The sequence below is a fragment of the Salmo trutta genome, chromosome 30 (assembly GCF_901001165.1).
Source record: "Salmo trutta chromosome 30, fSalTru1.1, whole genome shotgun sequence".
Lineage (NCBI taxonomy): Eukaryota > Metazoa > Chordata > Actinopteri > Salmoniformes > Salmonidae > Salmo > Salmo trutta.
The window spans coordinates 43,130,355-43,156,919 of NC_042986.1; the positions used below are offsets into that span (position 1 = coordinate 43,130,355).

The 26,565-nt window shown below is 45.5% G+C and overlaps 1 protein-coding gene across 1 annotated transcript; it reads left to right on the top strand.

Moving 5' to 3' along the window:
- Positions 1-11,895: 11,895 nt before the first annotated feature.
- On the top strand, positions 11,896-15,743 carry LOC115168784 (siderophore biosynthesis regulatory protein URBS1-like). The gene is made up of 5 exons (XM_029724340.1): positions 11,896-13,084; positions 13,310-13,804; positions 14,608-14,753; positions 15,052-15,177; positions 15,538-15,743. Exons 1-5 carry the CDS (start codon positions 11,896-11,898, stop codon positions 15,658-15,660), a joined length of 2,079 nt encoding a protein of 692 aa, XP_029580200.1. The 3' UTR covers positions 15,661-15,743.
- Positions 15,744-26,565: the final 10,822 nt, after the last annotated feature.

Below are 26,565 nucleotides of genomic sequence, written 5' to 3' on the forward strand. Positions count from 1 at the left end.
ACATTATCTTTACCCCCCATGAGTTGTAGATGCTGAAACATTATCTTTACCCCCCCATGAGATGTAGATGCTGAAAAATTATCTTTACCCCCCCATGAGTTGTAGATGCTGAAACATTATCTTTACCCCCCATGAGTTGTAGATGCTGAAACATTATCTTTACCCCCCATGAGTTGTAGATGCTGAAACATTATCTTTACCCCCCATGAGTTATAGATGCTGAAACATTATCTTTACCCCCCATGAGTTGTAGATGCTGAAACATCTTTACCCCCCCATGAGTTGTAGATGCTGAAACATTATCTTTACCCCCCTCCTCCATGAGTTGTAGATGCTGAAACATTATCTTTACCCCCCTCCTCCATGATTTATAGATGCTGAAACATTATCTTTACCCCCCCATGAGTTATAGATGCTGAAACATTATCTTTCCGCCTGGCTAGGGATTAACACCGGTAACCGGGATCCCGAGACCACTCTTCACAGCAGACTGACAAAGAATCTATAGCTCATTGTCCAAACAGGTCGCATTGAAGCCTTTATTTAGCCATTAGACTAATGTATTTACTTCACACAAAGTCGCCATCAATTAAAAGCACACGCATAATTGACACTGAATGCAGTTTAGAGTTCTCATCAAAACTGAAAATTCGATCCCGGTCTGACCTAAGCCCGGTAAGCTGAATCCTGAGCCCTGATCCGACATCACAGAATTGAAATGAGCCCGAACCCCCCCCCCCAAAAAAAATCCAGATTTCTATAAAACAGTAGGCTATATTGATTTAAACTGGTGTTGAGAACAGCGCGGCGGAGGTGAGCTACAGCGGAGTGGGGAGACAGACATCCTGCCTGTTTGGCCCTGTCCGGGGGTATCATCGGACGGGGCCACAGTGTCTCCTAACCCCTCCTGTCTCAGCCTCCAGTATTTATGCTGCAGTAGTTTATGTGTCGGGGGCCTAGGGTCAATCTGTTATATCTGGAGTATTTCTCCTGTCTTATCCGGTGTCCTGTGTGAATGTAAATATGCTCTCTCTAATTCTCTCTTTCTCTCTTTCTTTCTCTCGGAGGACCTGAGCCCTAGGACCATGCCTCAGAACTACCTGGCATGATGACTCCTTGCTGTCCCCAGTCCACCTGGTCGTGCTGCTGCTCCAGTTTCAACTGTTCTGCCTGTGGCTATGGAACCCTGACCTGTTCACCTGACGTGCTACCTGTCCCAGACCTGCTGTTTTCAACTCTCTAGAGACAGCAAGAGTGGTAGAGATACTCTCAATGATCGGCTATGAAAAGCCAACTGACATTTACTCCTGAGGTGCTGACCTGTTGCACCCTCGACAACCACTGTGATTATTATTATTTGACCCTGCTGGTCATCTATGAACATTTGAACATCTTGGCCATGTTCTGTTATAAACTCCACCCGTCACAACCAGAAGAGGACTGGCCACCCCTCGTAGCCTGGTTCCTCTCTAGGTTTCTTCCTAGGTTTTTGCCTTTCTAGGGAGTTTTTCCTTGCCACCGTGCTTCTACACCTGCATTACTTGCTGTTTGGGGTTTTAGGCTGGGTTTCTGTATAGCACTTTGAGATATCAGCTGATGTAAGAAGGGCTTTATAAATACATTTGATTTGATTTGAGATGAGGAAATAGCCGTTGGGCCTTGAAAAAGCTTAGAGACAGAAAAACTCCCCTTAGTTTTATGATCAACTGAATGATGAACATATTGGAATGAAATAGGCTAATGCAATTGAAGGCATGTATCACATTCTTGCCTATACAGAAACTCCCAAGGTCTCGACCTTTAAGTCTTTACTGAAGACTCATCTCTTCAGTAGGTCCTAAGACCCAGGGGTGTGAAGGTGAACGGAAAGGCACTGGAACGACGAACTGCCTTTGCTGTCTATGCCTGGCCGGTTCCCCTCTCTCCACTGGGATTCTCTGCCTCTAACCCTATTACAGGGGCTGAGTCACTGGCTTACTGGTGCTCTTCCATGCCGTCCTGATCTTCCTGTCCAGATTGGCACCCCCCAGGTTTGTGCCGTGGGGGAGATCTTCGTGGGCTATGCTCGGCCTTGTCTCAGGGTAGTAAGTTGGTGCATTGGCAAAGTGTGTGGAGTTATATCCTGCCTGGTTGGCCCTGTCCGGGGGTATCGTCGGACGGGGCCACAGTGGCTCCCGACCCCTCCTGTCTCAGCCTCCAGTATTTATGCTGCAGTAGTTTATGTACTGGGGGCTAGGACCAGTCTGTTATATCTGGAGTATTTCTCCTGTCTTATCCGGTGTCCTGTGTGAATTTAAGTATGCTCCTGCTCCCTCTAATTCTCTCTCCCTCCCCTCCCGGAGGACCTGAGCCCTGGGACCATGCCTCAGGACTACCTGACTCCTTGCTGTCTCCAGTCCACCTGGTCGTGCTGCTGTTCCAGTTTCAACTGTTCTGCCTGTGGCTATGGAACCCTGACCTGTTCACCGGACGTGCTACCTTGTCCCGGACGTGCTGTTTTCGACTCTCTCTTTCTCAACCGCACCTGCTGTCTCTTACTCTGAATGCTCGGCTATGAAAATCCAACTGACATTTACTCCTGAGGTGCTGACTTGTTGCACCCTCTACAACCACTATGATTATTATTATCTGACCCTGCTGGTCATCTATGAACACCTTGGCCATGTTCTGTTATAATCTCCACCCGGCACAGCCAGAAGAGGACTGGCCCACCCCTCATAGCCTGGTTCCTCTCTAGGTTTCTTCCTAGGTTCTGGCCTTTCTAGGGAGTTTTTCCTAGCCACTGTGCTCCTACACCTGCATTGCTTGCTGTTTGAGGTTTTAGGCTGGGTTTCTGTACAGCACTTTAAGGTATCAGCTGATGTAAAAAGGGCTATATAAATACATTTGATTTATATCCAACCGTTATACTAATTTAAAGCAGTAGTTGTGTGTGGTCACTTACATTGTACATGTTAGCACCGTTTTGACAAGTGTGGGGGACTCGTCTAGATAAATCAATCCATGTCACATCTTTGTTTTCATTGAATCTCCGTTTGGATATTTGTTAACAATTAGATTGGGGAAATGTTAGCTAAATTGAGGTGTTTGCTAATTATCATATGTTTGCTCATATATTAGCTGGTCAGAACATTTTGCTAGCGTGTTCTTTGTCCTAGCATGAACTGTATGTTTTTTCATTTACGATTTAGTCACGTCTCCCCCACGTCAATGTAAAAATGACCATGGATTTGTTTATTTTTAAACTGAACTCTTTGTTGATCAGAACCTTTTGTTAGCGTGTTATACATTAGCTGATCAGAACATTTTGCTAGCGTGTTATACATTAGCTTATCAGAACATTTTGCTAGCGTGTTATACATTAGCTTATCAGAACATTTTGCTAGCGTGTTATATATTAGCTGATCAGAACATTTTGTTAGCGTGTTATACATTAGCTGATCAGAACATTTTGCTAGCGTGTTATACATTAGCTGATCAGAACATTTTGCTAGCGTGTTATACATTAGCTGATCAGAACATTTTGCTAGCGTGTTATACATTAGCTTATCAGAACATTTTGCTAGCGTGTTATACATTAGCTTATCAGAACATTTTGCTAGCGTGTTATATATTAGCTGATCAGAACATTTTGCTAGCGTGTTATATATTAGCCGATCAGAACATTTTGCTAGCGTGTTATATATTAGCTGATCAGAACATTTTGCTAGCGTGTTATACACGTGGATTTTTCTCTTCATCCTGTCCTACTCCCTACCAGAATTCTGTGAGTTGATAATCAATCAATGTGATTTTGTTTCACTGAATCTCTGTCTGTATATTTGGTTAATTGATCTCTGGCTGGACAAGTGGAAATGGTAGCTCATTTATTCAAAACATTTAGGGTGCTATAATGTAGCCTGAATTAAATGTATTATGTATCTATTGACTCACACTAGAAGCTGCACATCCTTATATAGAACACAGACTGTTTCCCTGTCATCCCAATCCCATTTGCATCCTTATATAGAACATAGACTGTTTCCCTGTCGTCCCAATCTCACTTATATCTTTATATAGAACATAGACTGTTTCCCTGTCGTTCCAATCTCACTTATATCTTTATATAGAACATAGACTGTTTCCCTGTCGTTCCAATCTCACTTATATCTTTATATAGAACATAGACTGTTTTTCTGTCATCCCAATCCCACTGAACCCCAAAATCCTGACTCCTGTCTTGCATGAAAGTTCCTAACTTTATTCTGTAATCCACAGGTTGCATTATCAAAGCATGTCTTGCCTATGCATGTCAGAATACCTCTATAGCATTTCCCCCACTTCTCTGCACTGTCTCCTATTGCTGTCCCTGTGAGAGCTTCTCTGCACTGTCTCCTATTGCTGTCCCTGTGAGAGCTTCTCTGCACTGTCTCCTATTGCTGTCCCTGTGAGAGCTTCTCTGCACTGTCTCCTATTGCTGTCCCTGTGAGAGCTTCTCTGCACTGTCTCCTATTGCTGTCCCTGTGAGAGCTTCTCTGCACTGTCTCCTATTGCTGTCCCTGTGAGAGCTTCTCTGCACTGTCTCCTATTGCTGTCCCTGTGAGAGCTTCTCTGCACTGTCTCCTATTGCTGTCCCTGTGAGAGCTTCTCTGCACTGTCTCCTATTGCTGTCCCTGTGAGATCTTCTCTGCACTGTCTCCTATTGCTGTCCCTGTGAGAGCTTCTCTGCACTGTCTCCTATTGCTGTCCCTGTGAGATCTTCTCTGCACTGTCTCCTATTGCTGTCCCTGTGAGAGCTTCTCTGCACTGTCTCCTATTGCTGTCCCTGTGAGATCTTCTCTGCACTGTATCCTATTGCTGTCCCTGTGAGATCTTCTCTGCACTGTCTCCTATTGCTGTCCCTGTGAGAGCTTCGTTACAGAATGTGTGATCAACAAAATGTATGAAAGTGGGGATGGATATATTTTTAAAACATAGTTGTTCCCCGTTAAGATACCTTGATATTTTAACTATTTCCACTCTTCATGTCTCCGTTATTCATGAGCTGATCTGCTATCTATATAATGATCAACTCCAATTGGCCAAATAGGAGACATTCTGTCATTTGGTTGGAGGTTATCAAGCTTATCAACTTTGGTCAATTGACTTCCATGTTTTGACTTCCATTAATTACAACGTTTGAATGATTTGACAACGCTATAGCCTAGTCGGGTGTGGAGATAGCCTAGGCCTACTGCTGAAATGCGCTGAATTAATTGAGGAACATGATAATGCTTTTAATTTATGAACGGCCTGTTTCACAATTCACAACAATGTCATTGGTGATCAAAGTTTAAACTGAGAGCATTCTGCATCATTCAGTCCAGTCAACTGAGATCATTCTCTCTCTCTCTCTCTCTCTCTCTCTCTCTCTCTCTCTCTCTCTCTCTCTCTCTCTCTCTCTCTATATATATATATAAATATATATATATATATATATATATATATATATATAACCCTGCCATCCCTCTAGAGGAGATATCTCGTCTCAGGCTGTGGACCTGCTCAACAAGTTCCTGGTCTACCCCTTTCAGCAGAGGATCAAGGCCGGACAGGTCTGCTACTAGAATGATCAACAAAAACGTTTTAAGGATAACACAATATAACCTACCAAAAGCTACTTGATTGTATTGGTGACAAATATATATATATTTTATACTGCCACATATTTCAGTTGCACTTGATTTAGTTAGTCAGTCAGGTACAGTGAAATCCATGAACCAATAGAATAGTTACAAAAGTACACACTCCAAGCTGTATCAAGCTCAGGTCAAACGCTTTCATCAAATATTTTAAACAGTATTTAACCCAGGTCCAATGAGAGGCCACACGCTCAATCTCACACAATAACATACGCACTATACACACACGTACACAGGGGTTTTGTGTTGTAGCTATGTGGTGGTAGAGTAGGGGTCTGAGGACATACACTTAATATGTGGTGAAATCAGTTGTAAATGTATTGTCATGTTTATTTTAAATATATAACCTTGGGAGCAGCTAATGGGGATCCATAATAAATACAAATACACATTTTGGCCTGCAGTATAGTGTGCCACTCGTCCTCCATTTTGGTGCAGTGTAGTGTGCCACCTTTCCTCCATTTTGGTGCAGTACAGTGTGCCACTCATCCTCCATTTTGGTGCAGTATAGTGTGCCACCCTTCCTCCATTTTGGTGCAGTATAGTGTGCCACTCATCCTCCATTTTGGCCTGCAGTACAGATGTCGGATCTTAACTTGATCACTCTTTTGTCACAGAGAATTTTCCTGATGTATCAGGAAATTCAAAAACGAGTGGCTAAAAATGAGCAGTTTTCTTTCTCTCCATCGGGGGCAGTCTAGTCTATGGGATCAGGGCTTGCTATCAAAAATGATGTTCTCTCTTGCACAAACACTATTAACCAAGGTCCTACTACGGAAACATTCAAATGTACAACAATGTATCTGAAATGCAGCCAAGCACATCAACAACTGTTGTTTTATATAGCTTAATAACAGAAGATGGATATTGGTCTCCACTAGGCTATGACATACAGGTGTTTTAGTGTATCCTAAGGTTAACGAATGAGCTGTCAAAATTGAATTGAACTATGGCCTGGGTTGATGTAGCGATCAGGCCCGTTGCCTTCAGCTTGCAAATACCATTGTTGGTGTGGGTTTCATTCCAGCGTAGGCTACACCAACATTCGTTTCCATTCATACAAAGTGTTGGTTAAATTGCCACAGGAAATACTTTCTACTGTACAGAATGCTTGTCAGATAAATAAACCTATAGTCTGTTTTTAAAGGTCTAAGTGGGGTTTTGATGACAATACAAACCAGCGGGTGAACATATCTCTTTGGTTGCAAGAAGGACTTTTTTTATTTTACTAGGCAAGTCAGTTAAGAACAAATTCTTATTTTCAATGAAGGAACAGTGGGTTAACTGCCTTGTTCAGGGGGCAGAATGACAGATTTTGTACCTTGTCAGCTCAGGGATTTGAACTTGCAACCTTTACAGTTACTAGTCCAAACGCTCTAACCACTAGGCCACACTGCCGCCCCGACTAAGGCAGAGAGGAAGAGACGAAGCGAGAGACTCTGGCCAAAATCAGTCCAATACGTTTCTATGGGCATAATATGCAGACCTAACCTTGTCGCTTGCCTTCCTGCCTTTGGGGATTGAGATCTGTTGTGCGGATAAATTTAGCGCATATTGATGGTTTAACGAGACATCAGCTGATGATAATCTAGTGCCGTTGACGGTTGCAATAGGCCCCTTGTTAATTGATTATCTTCCAATAGGCTACATTTTGTAGGCTAACCGTTAGCCTATCAATAGTCACATAATGATAGTTGTGAAAACCCATAATAGGCTACTCCCTGGCTGAGTTGATGAGCTGATTTGGGGACATCAGTTGATTGACAGATCGGCCTTGTGTAGCACAATAAGCTTTCCTCACACGTTTTATGTTTGTTAGTGTTTAAATATATATTACTGGTCCAAAACTAACTAATTTTTACATTACAGTCATTTAGCAGACGCTCTTATCCAGAGCGACTTACAGTAGTGAATGTATACATTTCATACTTTTTTCCCCCGTACTGGTCCCCCGTGGGAATTGAACCCACGACCCTGGCGTTGCAAACACCATGCTCTACCAACTGAGCCACAGGGAAGCCAACTCCTACTCATTCCAGGGTTTTTCTTTATTTGTACTATTTTCTACATTGTAGAATAATAGTGAAGACATCAAAACTATGAAATAACACATATGGAGTCATGTAGTAACCAAAAAAAAGGGTTAAACAAATCAAAATATATTTGAGATTCTTCAAAGTAGACACCCTTTGTCTTGATGATAGCTTTGCACACTCTTGGTATTCTCTCAACCAGCTTCACCTGGAATGCTTTTCCAACAGTCTTGAAGGAGTTCCCACATATGCTGAGCACTTGTTGGCTGTTCTTCACTCTGCAGTCCAACTCATCCCAAACCATCTCAATTTGGTTGAGGTCGGGGGGATTGTGGAGGCCAGGTCATCTGATGCAGCACTCCATCACTCTCCTTCTTGGTAAAATAGCCCTTACACAGCCTGGAGGTGTGTTGGGTCATTGTCTTGTTGAAAAACAAATGATAGTTAAGTGTGCCTTAAATTCTAAATAAATCAGTGTCACCAGCAAAGCACCCCCACACCATAATGCCTCCTCCTCCATCCTTCACGGTGGGAAATACACATGTGGAGATCATCCGTTCACCCACACCGCGTCTCAAACACGGCGGTTGGAACCAAAAATCTCCAATTTGGACTCCAGACCAAAGGACAGATTTCCACCAGTCTAATATCCATTGCTCGTGTTTCTTGGCCCAAGCAAGTCTCTTCTTCTTATTGGTGTCCTTTAGTAGTGGTTTCTTTGCAGCAATTTGACCCTGAAGGACTGATTCACGCAGTCTCCTCTGAACAGTTGATGTTGAGATGTGTCTGTTACTTGAACTCTGTGAAGCATTTATTTGGGCAGCAATTTCTGAGGCTGGTAACTCTAATGAACTTATCCTCTGCAGCAGAGGTAACTCTGGGTCTTCCTTTCCTGTGGTGGTCCTCATGAGAGCCAGTTTCATCATAGCGCTTGATGTTTTTTTGCGACTGCACTTGGAGAAACTTTCAAAGTTCTTGAAATGTTCTGTATTGACTGACCTTCATGTCTTCAACGTCTATCTAATGTCTACCCTCTGTCTAACCTCTATCTAACCTCTATCTCCTTACTGATCTAGTCACCCTGAGGAATCTAGAGAGTTTAGGGTATTGTGGTGCCTAACTGACACACGAGTAGTGGAAACAGTAAGTGTGTCTTTCATTGCCTGTCAGAGAAAGTAAGTACATGTCCTGTAGTTATAACACATGCCTCATACCCCTCCCCTCCTTCCCTCCCCTCCCCTCCCCTCCCCTCCCCTCCCCTCAACCCTAACCTCCGCCTGGTTTTTAACCCAGGCACCAGACGGTTTCTATTCCTCTACCATAGCGCCCTGGCTGTGCCAACCACATCTCCCACTCTTTGACTTGATTGATTCTTGCTCACAGAAAAAAAAACAGAAGAAAAGCAGAATTCGCTCACACTTTATCTCACCTCAGCCTCGACCAACACTCGCCCTGTTCCAGAGCTCTAGTCTTCATGACCTGATCCAGGACAACTCTCTCTCTGCTATTCCTGAGGAGAGCATCACTGATTTGATCCAGGACAACTCTCTCTCTCTCTGCTATTCCTGAGGAGAGCATCACTGACCTGATCCAGGACAACTCTCTCTCTCTCTCTTTCTGCTATTCCTGAGGAGAGCATCACTGATTTGATCCAGGACAACTCTCTCTCTCTCTGCTATTCCTGAGGAGAGCATCACTGACCTGATCCAGGACAACTCTCTCTCTCTCTCTCTCTCTCTCTGCTATTCCTGAAGAGAGCATCACTGACCTGATCCAGGACAACTCTCTCTCTGCTATTCCTGAGGAGAGCATCACTGATTTGATCCAGGACAACTCTCTCTCTCTCTGCTATTCCTGAGGAGAGCATCGCTGACCTGATCCAGGACAACTCTCTCTCTCTCTCTCTCTCTCTCTCTCTCTCTCTGCTATTCCTGAGGAGAGCATCACTGACCTGATCCAGGACAACTCTCTCTCTCTCTCTCTCTCTCTCTCTCTGCTATTCCTGAGGAGAGCATCACTGATTTGATCCAGGACAACTCTCTCTCTCTCTGCTATTCCTGAGGAGAGCATCACTGACCTGATCCAGGACAACTCTCTCTCTCTCTCTCTCTGCTATTCCTGAGGAGAGCATCACTGACCTGATCCAGGACAACTCTCTCTCTCTCTGCTATTCCTGAGGAGAGCATCACTGACCTGATCCAGGACAACTCTCTCTCTCTCTCTCTGCTATTCCTGAGGAGAGCATCACTGACCTGATCCAGGACAACTCTCTCTCTCTCTCTCTGTTATTCCTGAGGAGAGCATCACTGACCTGATCCAGGACAACTCTCTCTCTCTCTCTCTGCTATTCCTGAGGAGAGCATCACTGACCTGATCCAGGACAACTCTCTCTCTCTCTGCTATTCCTGAGGAGAGCATCACTGACCTGAAAACAGTTTGATTCAGTGAGTAATATTTAGTTGGTAACACGTTATATTAAATGTAATGCACACAGTGGCAAGTGTTAATACATTGACTTTCCTGGCTAAATGAAATGAAATGTGTAAACCACTATAAATGATTATAATAATTTCCCCTGTGTACTGATCTTCAATGTAGATTCGCTATGGATTTAGTTACTGATCTTCAAAGTAGATTCGCTATGGATTTAGTTACTGATCTTCAATGTAGATTCGCTATGGATTTAGTTACTGATCTTCAATGTAGATTCGCTATGGATTTAGTTACTGATCTTCAATGTAGATTCGCTATGGATTTAGTTGCTGACCTTTAATGTAGATTCGCTATGGATTTAGTTACTGATCTTCAATGTAGATTCACTATGGATTTAGTTACTGATCTTCAATGTAGATTCGCTATGGATTTAGTTACTGATCTTCAATGTAGATTCACTATGGATTTAGTTACTGATCTTCAATGTAGATTCACTATGGATTTAGTTACTGATCTTCAATGTAGATTCGCTATGGATTTAGTTACTGATCTTCAATGTAGATTCACTATGGATTTAGTTACTGATCTTCAATGTAGATTCGCTATGGATTTAGTTACTGATCTTCAATGTAGATTCACTATGGATTTAGTTACTGATTTTCAATGTAGATTCGCTATGGATTTAGTTGCTGACCTTTAATGTAGATTCGCTATGGATTTAGTTACTGATCTTCAAAGTAGATTCGCTATGGATTTAGTTTGTGATCTTCAATGTAGATTCGCTATGGATTTAGTTACTGATTTTCAATGTAGATTCACTATGGATTTAGTTGCTGATCTTCAATGTAGATTCACTATGGATTTAGTTGCTGTTCTTCAAAGTAGATTCACTATGGATTTAGTTGCTGATCTTCAATGTAGATTCACTATGGATTTAGTTACTGATCTTCAATGTAGATTCACTATGGATTTAGTTACTGATTTTTAATGTAGATTCACTATGGATTTAGTTACTGATCTTCAATGTAGATTCACTATGGATTTAGTTACTGATTTTCAATGTAGATTCGCTATGGATTTAGTTACTGATCTTCAATGTAGATTCACTATGGATTTAGTTACTGATCTTCAAAGTAGATTCACTATGGATTTAGTTGCTGATCTTCAAAGTAGATTCGCTATGGATTTAGTTACTGATCTTCAATGTAGATTCACTATGGATTTAGTTACTGATCTTCAATGTAAATTCGCTATGGATTTAGTTTGTGATCTTCAATGTAGATTCACTATGGATTTAGTTACTGATCTTCAATGTAGATTCACTATGGATTTAGTTGCTGATCTTCAATGTAGATTCACTATGGATCCATGCTCATTTTAAGTATTATCTTCAAACAAGTCCTGGTCCAAGATCATAGGATTTCACTATCAATGTCAAGTAAAATTAATTCTCTGTTGTTTAAATACCTTTATGTATGACTTATTTGGTTCATGATACTTTCATTTACATTGCCATGTAAGAATTTACTAACATACTGTATCGTCACGATCCATCACTATTGACGATCACATGCTATCTACTAATAGTGCCATCCTCATTAAACAGTCATCAATGTAAGTGGCTAGTTCTGTAGGTCTGTATGAATGTAGTCAGATGTAATATACTGTCTCTCTATTATAGTACTACAGTAACATTGAATTGAATGATATGCAAGGTAGAGGCGTAACAGGGCGATCATCTGTCTTTCACCCTAGTCTCCTCCACACTGATGGAGGGTTCTACAGAGCAACAGTCTCGCTGGATGTCACCTCCAGCCTTGCTCCCTCCTGAAGCCATGTCCAACTTTACTACAGAGATCACCTCTCTAGACTCTGTCCAGTACCACAGGGCTACGGCCAGTCCAGAGTCTCTCCAGTATCACTGGGCTAATGCCAGTCCAGACTCTCTCCAGTATCACTGGGCTAATGCCAGTCCAGACTCTCTCCAGTACCACAGGGCTAAGGCCAGTCCAGACTCTCTCCAGTACCACAGGGCTAAGGCCAGTCCAGACTCTCTCCAGTACCACAGGGTTACGGCCAGTCCAGACTCTCTCCAGTACCACAGGGCTAAGGCCAGTCCAGACTCTCTCCAGTACCACAGGGCTACGGCCAGTCCAGACTCTCTCCAGTACCACAGGGCTAAGGCCAGTCCAGACTCTCTCCAGTACCACTGGGTTACGGCCAGTCCAGACTCTCTCCAGTACCACAGGGCTAAGGCCAGTCCAGAGTCTCTCCAGTACCACAGGGCTACGGCCAGTCCAGACTCTCTCCAGTGTCCCAGGGCTAAGGCCAGTCCAGACTCTCTCCAGTGTCACTGGGTTACGGCCAGTCCAGACTCTCTCCAGTACCACAGGGCTAAGGCCAGTCCAGACTCTCTCCAGTACCACAGGGCTAAGGCCAGTCCAGACTCTCTCCAGTACCACAGGGCTACGGCCAGTCCAGACTCTCTCCAGTGTCACTGGGTTACGGCCAGTCCAGACTCTCTCCAGTACCACAGGGCTAAGGCCAGTCCAGACTCTCTCCAGTGTCACTGGGTTACGGCCAGTCCAGACTCTCTCCAGTACCACAGGGCTAAGGCCAGTCCAGACTCTATCCAGTACCACAGGGCTACGGCCAGTCCAGACTCTCTCCAGTACCACTGGGCTAATGCCAGTCCAGACTCTCTCCAGTGTCCCAGGGCTAAGGCCAGTCCAGACTCTCTCCAGTACCACTGGGCTAAGGCCAGTCCAGACTCTCTCCAGTGTCCCAGGGCTAAGGCCAGTCCAGACTCTCTCCAGTACCACAGGGCTACGGCCAGTCTATCCACAGACTCCCTGCACCAGCCGTACCTCTCAGCTGAGTCTGACTTGGCCAGCCTGCCTCCCTGCATCTCCAGCTGCAGCCATAGTCAATCTGCACCGTCATACGGACACGGCCCAGGTCAGTGAGGTATTTTAGATCTTCTGCCAGATGTATACGGCTAGGATGTAATCAATTGGACACAGTGTTGTTTCATTGGCATTTTCTATATTTGGAAGACTTAACCACAATATTTTGTCTCAACTACCCCTTAGTCATTAAAGTTGCACTGAAGTTTCTCCTAATCAGCCTTACACTAGCAACTCAGAGACTCACAGTTCAGCTTGTTGTGTTGTTGTGTTCTAGTTCACCAGGTGTATTCTTCATCATCCCACGTCAACGGTAGTGTCCAGGGGGATTCTGGAGGCCAGTCTCTCAGCTGCTTCTCTTCCTCCTGGTACAACAGCCCCTTCTCCACCACCACCACCACCTCCTCCTCCTCATTCTCCTCCACCAAAACCCCAATCTCCTCTCTGACCAACCCCAGGGCCGAGTACTACTCCCGAGGGCACGGTTGTCAGGAAATCACGAGGCTTCAGGAGGCCTTGAAGGGGGAGAGGATGAGTCCCAGTGAGGACGGAGTTAGCAGTAGTTTCCTGACCCTGAACCCTGCACCAGGGGATGGGTACCCGTACTCTTCCCAGGCCTGCGGTCACCCCCCCTTGGGCTTCTACAGCAACTCCTGGTTGTCAGGTCAGGGCTACAGCTCAGCATCTCTCTGCTCCTCCGCTGGGGCTGGCGTGTATCCCACCTACTGCTGCTCCCCCAAACTACGAAACAAAATTAACCTGTGTCCTCCAGGTGAGGTGACAGCTCTCTCACGCTCTCTCTCTTTCCCTCTCTCCCTCCCTCTTTTTTCTCTCTCTCTCTCTCTCTCTTGTTTCACACACCGTCATCGGGCAAAAAGATAAGAAATTAGCTGCTTATGTTAACACAGACTTAGAGGATGATTTGATGGTGTGGTTATGTCAGTTTGCGTATCTCTCTCTCTCTCTCTCTCTCTCTCTCTCTCTCTCTCTCTCTCACTCACTCACTCACTCACTCACTCACTCACTCACTCACTCACTCACTCACTCACTCACTCACTCACTCACTCACTCACTCACTCACTCACTCACTCACTCACACACTCATCCACTCACTCACTCACTCGTGTTGTTTCCCTGAAGTGAAGCTTGATCAATGATAATGTCAGCTTTAACCTGAGACAAACACAAAGTATAGACGAGAGCAGGGTGCACACGCAAACCTTCAGACAACAAATGTATTTCTTGAGGACTCTTTCGTGAAGTCCGGAAGAGTCCTCAAGAAATACATTTGTTGTCTGAAGGTTTGCGTGTGCACCCTGCTCTCGTCTATACTTTGTGTGAGTGAGTGAGTGAGTGAGTGAGTGAGTGAGAAAATATGAAACGAAGTGGAGGGCTCTCAACCACCCGTGAAAAAGAGAAGGCGCTCGCTCACTATTAAAATATATCATTTAATTCAAAGCTTGGCGTTTCGGTCTTCATCAATGCTCTTCATCAGAGGAATGTGAATAACAGTCAGAATGTGGCAGCATGTGTAGATCTAACGTGGTACTCTCCCTGCTCCTGTGCCTCTGCCAGATGCCCGTGAGTGTGTGGACTGTGGTGCGACCTCCACCCCTCTGTGGCGTCGTGACGGGACAGGACACTACCTATGTAACGCCTGTGACCTCAACCACAAGATGAACAGTCAGAACAGACCTCTCACCAGACCCAAGAAGAGGCTGGTACATTATTTATTTACTGAGAGCTGTGAATTTACTTCTCAAATGTTCCTCTCAAAATGTACTTATTGAAGAAAAGTAATACAATACATTCTCCTCTCCTCTCCTCCCTCTCCTCTCCTCTCCTCTCCTCTCCTCTCCTCTCCTCTCCTCTCCTCTCCTCTCCTCTCCTCTCCTCTCCTCTCCTCTCCTCTCCTCTCCTCCCTCTCCTCTCCTCTCCTCTCCTCTCCTCTCTCCTCCTCTCCTCTCCTCTCCTGCTCCAGCTGTGATTAACCACATGTCCATTCCTCTTCCCATGCAGATGTCCAGTAAACGTGCAGGGACCCATTGCTCCAACTGTCAGACGAGCACCACCACGCTGTGGAGACGTAATGACAGTGGGAAGACAGTCTGTAATGCATGTGGACTCTACTACAAACTACACAACGTAGGAACTGCTCTCTGAATAGTCTCACAGCTTCTCATTCCGTTACGCTACATAACCACCATTTTGAGTCAGTTGAATTGTTGAATAATAGAGAGACGAAGCATATTGTAAACCTTATTATGAGACATCATCAAGGCTCGTACATGTTTATAACAAGTCATAAGGCATTATACTTGCAGGCTTCAAGTATAAAAGTGTTACTAAAATGCCTCCTGTTGATAACTAGTTTTACGATCCTCTTTTCCTCATTGAACCAAATACACATAATTTCCTTTGTTGTAGGTCGATACATTTTATCCTGTCTATTCCTTTAGTGGAGTATTCATACTAATGCCTCTGTTCCTCCGTTCTCCTCCTCAGATCAACAGACCTCTGACCATGAAGAAGGAAGGCATTCAGACACGGAACCGTAAGGCCTCCAGTTTGAACAACAAGGCTAAGCAGAAGACAGGTGTGTTAGAGGCTGAGCCGTCTCAACTCTGACCTCTCCCTGTCCAGACTCCAGGCCTCTGACATGCCCCACTGCACACACTGAGGACTACTACACACTGAGGACTACTACACACTGAGGACTACTACACACTGAGGACTATTACACACTGATGACTACTACACACTGAGGACTACTACACACTGAGGACTACTACACACTGAGGACTACTACACACTGAGAACTACACACTGAGGACTACTACACACTGAGGACTATTACACACTGAGGACGACTACACACTGAGGACTACTACACACTGAGGACTACTACACACTGAGGACTACTACACACTGAGGACTACTACACACATTGAGGACTACTACACACACTGAGGACTACTACACACTGAGGACTACTACACACTGAGGACTATTACACACTGAGGACTACTACACACTGAGGACTACTACACACACTGAGGACTACTACACACTGAGGACTATTACACACTGAGGACTACTACAGACTGAGGACTACTACAGACTGAGGACTACTACACATTGAGGACTACTACACACTGAGGACTACTACACACACTGAGGACTACTACAGACTGAGGACTACTACAGACTGAGGACTACTACACACTGAGGACTATTACACACTGAGGACTACTACACACTGAGGACTACTACACACTGAGGACTACTACACACACTGAGGACTATTACACTCTGAGGACTATTACACACTGAGGACTACTACACACTGAGGACTACTACACACTGAGGACTACTACACACTGAGGACTACTACACACTGAGGACTATTACAAACTGAGGACTACTACACACTGAGGACTACTACACACTGAGGACTACTACACACTGAGGACTACTACACACACTGAGGACTATTACACACTGAGGACTATTACACACTGAGGACTACACACTGAGGACTATTACACACTGAGGACTATTAAACACTGAGGACTATTACACACTGAGGACTATTACACACTGAGGACTATTACAAACTGAGGACTACTACACACTGAGGACTACTACACACTGAGGACTACTACACACACTGAGGACTACTACACACTGAGGACTACACACTGAGGACTACTACACACTGAGGACTACTACACACTGAGGACTACTACACACTGAGGACTACTACACACTGAGGACTACTACACACTGAGGACTACTACACACTGAGGACTACACACTGAGGACTACTACACACTGAGGACTATTACACACTGAGGACTACTACACACTCAGGACTACTACACACTGAGGACTACTACACACTGAGGACTATTACACACTGAGGACTACTACACACTGAGGACTATTACACACTGAGGACTACACACTGAGGACTACTACACACTGAGGACTACTACACACTGAGGACTATTACACACTGAGGACTACTACACACTGAGGACTACTACACACTGAGGACTACTACACACTGAGGACTACTACACACTGAGGACTACTACACACTGAGGACTATTACACACTGAGGACGACTACACACTGAGGACTATTACACACACTGAGGAAGACCTGAGCAGAATAGTTTTGAGGTGCTATACTGAGTTGTGATGCCTTTAAAAAAATAATATTTGATGCTGTTGTCAGGTAATGACTGATGAAGGATGATGTTTGTTTCTGTTTAATAATGACTTTTTGTAATCCTGACGTCTCCTTTCTTAACGATCACCTTCATCTGAATAAAAACCTGCTTGAATACATGGACTCTCTGTGAAGTCACTTTCAACTGTAAAACACTACACTGGGATTCATGAGTGTTCTAATGACTGTACACCATGTTAAAATGTCTTAAAGTCTGTGGATGACTTTAGATATTGTAGTTGGGTGGTCAGGCACCATTTTCATAAGAGTCTGTTCTATAATCATGTCTTTGTCTGAGAACAGCTAGCCACACTTTGTTAAAGTTTCTCTGGCAAATTGTTTTATGAAAATTCTAAACTTTTCATACTGCTAGGATATGATCAAAACCACCTAGAGAATAATAATAATAATAATAATAATATAATTATTAATTAATAATAATAAACACCTATGTGAGAATGCTATTCATTGGACTACAGCTCAGCGTTCAACACCATAGTGCCCTCAAAGCTCATCACTAAGCTAAGGATCCTGGGACTAAACACCTCCCTCTGTAACTGGATCCTGGACTTCCTGACGAGCCACCCCCAGGTGGTGAGTGTAGGCAACGTCCTCTCCGACACGCTGACCTTCAACACGGGGGGCACCACAGGGGTGTGTGCTTAGTCCCCTCCTGTACTCCCTGTTCATCCACGACTGTGCGGCCACGCACGACTCCAACGATGAGTCAGTCTAAAGGGAGGTCAGAGAACTGGCAATTTGGTGCCGGAAAAACAACCTCTTCCTGAATGTCAGTAAGACTACAGGAAACAAGAACGCCCCCATCCACATTCACAGGAAACAAGAACGCCCCCATCCACAGGAAACAAGAACGCCCCCATCCACAGGAAACAAGAACGCCCCAATCCACAGGAAACAAGAACGCCCCCATCCACAGGAAACAAGAACGCCCCCATCCACAGGAAACAAGAACGCCCCCATCCACATTCACAGGAAACAAGAACGCCCCCATCCACAGGAAACAAGAACGCCCCCATCCACAGGAAACAAGAACGCCCCCATCCACAGGAAACAAGAACGCCCCTCTTCCACATCGACAGGAAACAAGAACGCCCCATCCACATCGACAGGAAACAAGAACGCCCCCATCTACATCGACAGGAAACAAGAACGCCCCCATCTACATCGACAGGAAACAAGAACGCCCCTCTTCCACATCGACAGGAAACAAGAACGCCCCTCTTCCACATCGACAGGAAACAAGAATGCCCCTCTTCCACATCGACAGGAAACAAGAACGCCCCCATCCACATCGACAGGAAACAAGAACGCCCCCATCCACATCGACAGGAAACAAGAACGCCCCCATCCACAGGAAACAAGAACGCCCCCATCCACAGGAAACAAGAACGCCCCCATCCACATTCACAGGAAACAAGAACGCCCCCATCCACAGGAAACAAGAACGCCCCCATCCACAGGAAACAAGAACGCCCCCATCCACAGGAAACAAGAACGCCCCTCTTCCACATCGACAGGAAACAAGAACGCCCCATCCACATCGACAGGAAACAAGAACGCCCCCATCCACATCGACAGGAAACAAGAACGCCCCCATCCACAGGAAACAAGAACGCCCCCATCCACAGGAAACAAGAACGCCCCCATCCACATTCACAGGAAACAAGAACGCCCCCATCCACAGGAAACAAGAACGCCCCCATCCACATTCACAGGAAACAAGAACGCCCCCATCCACAGGAAACAAGAACGCCCCCATCCACAGGAAACAAGAACGCCCCCATCCACAGGAAACAAGAACGCCCCTCTTCCACATCGACAGGAAACAAGAACGCCCCATCCACATCGACAGGAAACAAGAACGCCCCCATCTACATCGACAGGAAACAAGAACGCCCCCATCTACATCGACAGGAAACAAGAACGCCCCTCTTCCACATCGACAGGAAACAAGAACGCCCCTCTTCCACATCGACAGGAAACAAGAATGCCCCTCTTCCACATCGACAGGAAACAAGAACGCCCCCATCCACATCGACAGGAAACAAGAACGCCCCCATCCACATCGACAGGAAACAAGAACGCCCCCATCCACATCGATAGGAAACAAGAACGCCCCCAACCACATCGATAGGAAACAAGAACGCCCCCAACCACATCGACAGGGCGGCAGTAGGGTCTAGAGCTTCAAGTTCCTCTGGGTCCAAATCACTAAGGATTTAAAATGGTCGCCACACACGCACAGTCACGAAAAAGGTGGGACAGAGCCTCTTCCTCCTCAGGAGGTTGTGAATGTTTGGCATGGGTCCTCACATCCTCAAAAAGTTTCTACAGCTGCACCATTGAGAGCATCTTGACTGGCTGCATCACCCTTTGGTATGGTAACAGGACCGCCCTCGATCACATGGCGCTACAGAGGGTGGTGCGGACAGCCCAGTACATCACTGGGGCCAAGCTCCGTGCCATCCAGGACCTCTATACCAGAGGGTGGTGAAAGGAAAGCCCCGGAAAATCGTTAAAGATTTCAGCCACCTAAGACATAGACTGTTCTCTCTGTTTCCGTACGGCAAGCGGTACTGGAGCATCAAGCTTTACATCAACAGGCTCCTGAACAGCTTCTATCCCCAAGCCATAAGACTGATAAATAGCTAACAAAATGGCTACTATGTTGACCCTTGAATATATATTTTTTGTTGTGTCTATGCACACCCACAGGACTCTACACACACACACACACACACACACACACACACACACACACACACACACACACACACACACACAATCTTCATTGACGCTGCTGCTACTCTGTTTATCTTATATCCTGATGCCTAGTCCCCTTCCCCCTATACATATCTACCTCTATCACTCCAGTATCCCTGCACATGGTTAATATGGTACTTGTCACAACTTCTGCCGAAGTCGGTCCCTCTCCTTGTTCGGACGGTGTTCGGCGGTCGGCGTCACCGGTCTTCTAGCCATCATCGATCCACTTTTCATTTTCCATTTGTTTTGTCTTGTCTTCACACACACCTGGTTTCAACTCCATCATTACATGTTGTGTATTTAACCCTCTGTTCCCCCCCATGTCCTTGTCCGGAATTGTTTATTGTAGTGCTTGTGCACGTTATGCTGGTGTGTGATGGGTTTTGTTAGCCATTGATTTATTTTACTGTTTACGGTGGTTTTATTTATTAAACTGCGCCGTTGTAAATCAGTTTTTCCTCTCCTGCGCCTGTGTCACGTCCTGACCAGTAAAGGGGTCATTTTGTTATTGTAGTATGGTCAGGACGTGGCAGGGGTGTGTTTGATTTATGTGTCTTGGGTTTTTGGGTAATGTTCTATGTTGTCTATTTCTATGTTTGAATGTCTATTTAGTCTATTTCTATGTTCAGGTTTTGGTTTGGCCTTCAATTGGAAGCAGCTGTTCTTCGTTGCTTCTAATTGGAGGCCATATTTAAGTACGGGGTTTTTCTCACTGTGTTTGTGGGTAGTTATTTTCTGTATAGCTGGTAAGCCTTATAGAACTGTTTCGTCGTTGTTTGTTATTTTCTGTTATTAAGTGTTCACGTTTATCCAAATAAAAAAAGAAGATGAGCGCGATACCCGCTGCGCCTTGGTCCACTTTTTACGACGCGCCTGACTTCTCTGCCGCCAGTAGGCACCCCTTACAGTGCTGGAACTGACAGTGTATATTATGGTATTGACTGACCCTGTTGCCTAGTCACCTTCCCCCTATACATATCTACCTCCATCACTCCAGTATCCCTGTCCCCTTCCCCCTATACATATCTACCTCCATCACTCCAGTATCCCTGTCCCCTTCCCCCTATACATATCTACCTCCATCACTCCAGTATCCCTGTCCCCTTCCCCCTATAGATATCTACCTCCATCACTCCAGTATCCCTGTCTCCTTCCCCCTATACATATCTACCTCCATCACTCCAGTATCCCTGTCCCCTTCCCCCTATACATATCTACCTCCATCACTCCAGTATCCCTGTCTCCTTCCCCCTATACATATCTACCTCCATCACTCCAGTATCCCTGTCCCCTTCCCCCTATACATATCTACCTCCATCACTCCAGTATCCCTGTCCCCTTCCCCCTATACATATCTACCTCCATCACTCCAGTATCCCTGTCCCCTTCCCCCTATACATATCTACCTCCATCACTCCAGTATCCCTGTCCCCTTCCCCTATACATATCTACCTCTATCACTCCAGTATCCCTGTCCCCTTCCCCCTATACATATCTACCTCCATCACTCCAGTATCCCTGTCCCCTATACATATCTACCTCCATCACTCCAGTATCCCTGTCCCCTTCCCCCTATACATATCTACCTCCATCACTCCAGTATCCCTGTCTCCTTCCCCCTATACATATCTACCTCCATCAGTCCTGTATCCCTGTCCCCTTCCCCCTATACATATCTACCTCCATCACTCCAGTATCCCTGTCTCCTTCCCCCTATACATATCTACCTCCATCACTCCAGTTTCCCTGTCCCCTATACATATCTACCTCCATCATTCCAGTATCCCTGTCTCCTTCCCCCTATACATATCTACCTCCATCACTCCAGTATCCCTGTCCCCTATACATATCTACCTCCGTCACTCCAGTATCCCATGTCCCCTTCTCCCTATACATATCTACCTCCATCACTCCAGTATCCCTGTCCCCTTCCCCCTATACATATCTACCTCCATCACTCCAGTATCCCTGTCCCCTTACCCCTATACATATCTACCTCCATCACTCCAGTATCCCTGTCTCCTTCCCCCTATGCATATCTACCTCCATCACTCCAGTATCCCTGTCCCCTATACATATCTACCTCCATCACTCCAGTATCCCTGTCCCCTATACATATCTACCTCCATCACTCCAGTATCCCTGTCCCCTATACATATCTACCTCCATCACTCCAGTATCCCTGTCCCTACCCTATACATCTACCTCCATCACTCCAGTATCCCTGTCCCCTTCCCCCTATACATATCTACCTCCATCACTCCAGTATCCCTGGCCCCTATACATATCTACCTCCATCACTCCAGTATCCCTGTCCCCTTCCCCCTATACATATCTACCTCCATTACTCCAGTATCCCTGTCTCCTTCCCCCTATACATATCTACCTCCATCACTCCAGTATCCCTGTCCCCTATACATATCTACCTCCATCACTCCAGTATCCCTGTCCCCTATACATATCTACCTCCATCACTCCAGTATCCCTGTCCCCTATACATATCTACCTCCATCACTCCAGTATCCCTGTCCTCTTCCCCCTATACATATCTACCTCCATCACTCCAGTATCCCTGTCCCCTTCCCCCTATACATATCTACCTCCATCACTCCAGTATCCCTCTCCTTCCCCCTATACATATCTACCTCCATCACTCCAGTATCCCTGTCTCCTGTCTCCTATACATATCTACCTCCATCACTCCAGTATCCCTCTCCTTCCCCCTATACATATCTACCTCCATCACTCCAGTATCCCTGTCTCCTGTCCCCTATACATATCTACCTCCATCACTCCAGTATCCCTGTCTCCTTCCCCCTATACATATCTACCTCCATCACTCCAGTATCCCTGTCCCCTTCCCCCCTATACATATCTACCTCCATCACTCCAGTATCCCTGTCTCCTGTCTCCTATACATATCTACCTCCATCACTCCAGTATCCCTGTCCCCTTACCCTTATACATGTCTACCTCCATCACTCCAGTATCCCTGTCTCCTGTCCCCTATACATATCTACCTCCATCACTCCAGTATCCCTGTCCTCTTCCCCCTATACATATCTACCTCCATCACTCCAGTATCCCTGTCCCCTTCCCCCCTATACATATCTACCTCCATCACTCCAGTATCCCTGTCCCTATACATATCTACCTCCATCACTCCAGTATCCCTGTCCCCTATACATATCTACCTCCATCACTCCAGTATCCCTGTCCCCTATACATATCTACCTCCATCACTCCAGTATCCCTGTCCCCTATACATATCTACCTCCATCACTCCAGTATCCCTGTCCCCCATACATATCTACCTCCATCACTCCAGTATCCCTGTCCCCTATACATATCTACCTCCATCACTCCAGTATCCCTGTCCCCTTCCCCCTATACATATCTACCTCCATCACTCCAGTATCCCTGTCCCCTATACATATCTACCTCCATCACTCCAGTATCCCTGTCCTCTTCCCCCTATACATATCTACCTCCATCACTCCAGTATCCCTGTCCCCTTCCCCCTATACATATCTACCTCCATCACTCCAGTATCCCTGTCCCCTTCCCCCTATACATATCTACCTCCATCACTCCAGTATCCCTGTCCTCTTCCCCCTATACATATCTACCTCCATCACTCCAGTATCCCTGTCCCCTTCCCCCTATACATATCTACCTCCATCACTCCAGTATCCCTGTCCCCTTCCCCCTATACATATCTACCTCCATCACTCCAGTATCCCTGTCCCCTATACATATCTACCTCCATCACTCCAGTATCCCTGTCCCCTATACATATCTACCTCCATCACTCCAGTATCCCTGTCCTCTTCCCCCTATACATATCTATCTCCATCACTCCAGTATCCCTGTCCCCTATACATATCTACCTCCATCACTCCAGTATCCCTGTCCCCTTCCCCCTATACATATATACCTCCATCACTCCAGTATCCCTGTCTCCTTCCCCCTATACATATCTACCTCCATCACTCCAGTATCCCTGTCCCCTATACATATCTACCTCCATCACTCCAGTATCCCTGTCCCCTTCCCCCTATACATATATACCTCCATCACTCCAGTATCCCTGTCTCCTTCCCCCTATACATATCTACCTCCATCACTCCAGTATCCCTTCCCCCTATACATATCTACCTCCATCACTCCAGTATCCCTGTCTCCTTCCCCTATACATATCTACCTCATCACTCCAGTATCCCTGTCCCCTTCCCCCTATACATATCTACCTCCATCACTCCAGTATCCCTGTCCCCTATACATATCTACCTCCATCACTCCAGTATCCCTGTCTCCTTACCCCTATACATATCTACCTCCATCACTCCAGTATCCCTGTCCCCTTCCCCCTATACATATCTACCTCCATCACTCCAGTATCCCTGTCTCCTTCCCCCTATACATATCTACCTCCATCACTCCAGTATCCCTGTCCCCTATACATATCTACCTCCATCACTCCAGTATCCCTGTCCCCTTCACCTATACATATCTACCTCCATCACTTCAGTATCCCTGTCCCCTTCCCCCTATACATATCTACCTCCATCACTCCAGTATCCCTGTCCCCTATACATATCTACCTCCATCACTCCAGTATCCCTGTCCCCTGTCCCCTATACATATCTACCTCCATCACTCCAGTATCCCTGTCCCCTTCCCCCTATACATATCTACCTCCATCACTCCAGTATCCCTGTCCCCTTCCCCCTATACATATCTACCTCCATCACTCCAGTATCCCTGTCCCCTATACATATCTACCTCCATCACTCCAGTATCCCTGTCCCCTATACATATCTACCTCCATCACTCCAGTATCCCTGTCCCCTATACATATCTACCTCCATCACTCCAGTATCCCTGTCCCCTATACATATCTACCTCCATCACTCCAGTATCCCTGTCCCCTGTCCCCTATACATATCTACCTCCATCACTCCAGTATCCCTGTCCCCTTCCCCCTATACATATCTACTTCCATCACTCCCAGTATCCCTGTCCCTTCCCCCTATACATATCTACCTCCATCACTCCAGTATCCCTGTCTCCTATACATATCTACCTCCATCACTCCAGTATCCCTGTCCCCTATACATATCTACCTCCATCACTCCAGTATCCCTGTCCCCTTCCCCCTATACATATCTACCTCCATCACTCCAGTATCCCTGTCTCCTTCCCCTATACATATCTACCTCCATCACTCCAGTATCCCTGTCTCCTTCCCCCTATACATATCTACCTCCATCACTCCAGTATCCCTGTCCCCTTCCCCCTATACATATCTACCTCCATCACTCCAGTATCCCTGTCCCCTTCCCCCTATACATATCTACCTCCATCACTCCAGTATCCCTGTCTCCTTCCCCCTATACATATCTACCTCCATCACTCCAGTATCCCTGTCTCCTTCCCCCTATACATATCTACCTCCATCACTCCAGTATCCCTGTCCCCTTCCCCCTATACATATCTACCTCCATCACTCCAGTATCCCTGTCCCCTATACATATCTACCTCCATCACTCCAGTATCCCTGTCTCCTTCCCCCTATACATATCTACCTCCATCACTCCAGTATCCCTGTCCCCTTCTCCCTATACATATCTACCTCCATCACTCCAGTATCCCTGTACATTGTTAATATGGTACTGAACTGACCCTGTATATAGCTTCTTACCTTCTCGCATTCTGCTTATTTTTATTTCTCGTATGTTTCTGTTCTACCTGACGTTATTTTTAGTGCTACATTTGATATAGATGACTGCATTGTTGGGTTTAGAATTTGCAAGAAAGGCATTTCACTGTACTTGTGCACTTGACATTAAAACTTGAACCTTAGAATATTAGAATTAGAATACTAGAATTAGAATACTAGAATTCGAACACTAGAATTCGAACACTAGAATTCGAACACTAGAATTAGAATACTAGAATTAGAATACTAGAATTCGAACACTAGAATTCGAACACTAGAATTAGAATACTAGAATTAGAACACTAGAATTTGAACACTAGAATTCGAACTCTAGAATTAGAATACTAGAATTAGAACACTAGAATTAGAACACTAGAATTAGAATACTAGAATGAACATGAACCTTCTTATAATGGGATATTGGTCAGGGAGTTGGCCAACCCATGGTTTGCCAGTGCTGTGATTAGTGGCGATTTTAGCATGTACATCTTGGTGGGGCAAACTCCCCAAATATTTGGGGGATGCATGCCAGCAAAGCCACTACACTATACAACACAACACTAAACAATACATTAATTGCACTATAACGGTGACAAAAGGTGCCCACAAACTGTTAGGGCCTCCATAAAGCTGTCCCAACAGCAGAGTCCCAACAGCAGAGTCCCAACAGCAGAGTCCCAACACCTTACCACTGCTACACCTGGTTATCAGCGGAGCTTTGTCTGGCAGCGAAACAGTTCATTCAGCCTCATTTACTGCCTTTTTAAAAAACATAGCTGATATGGCTG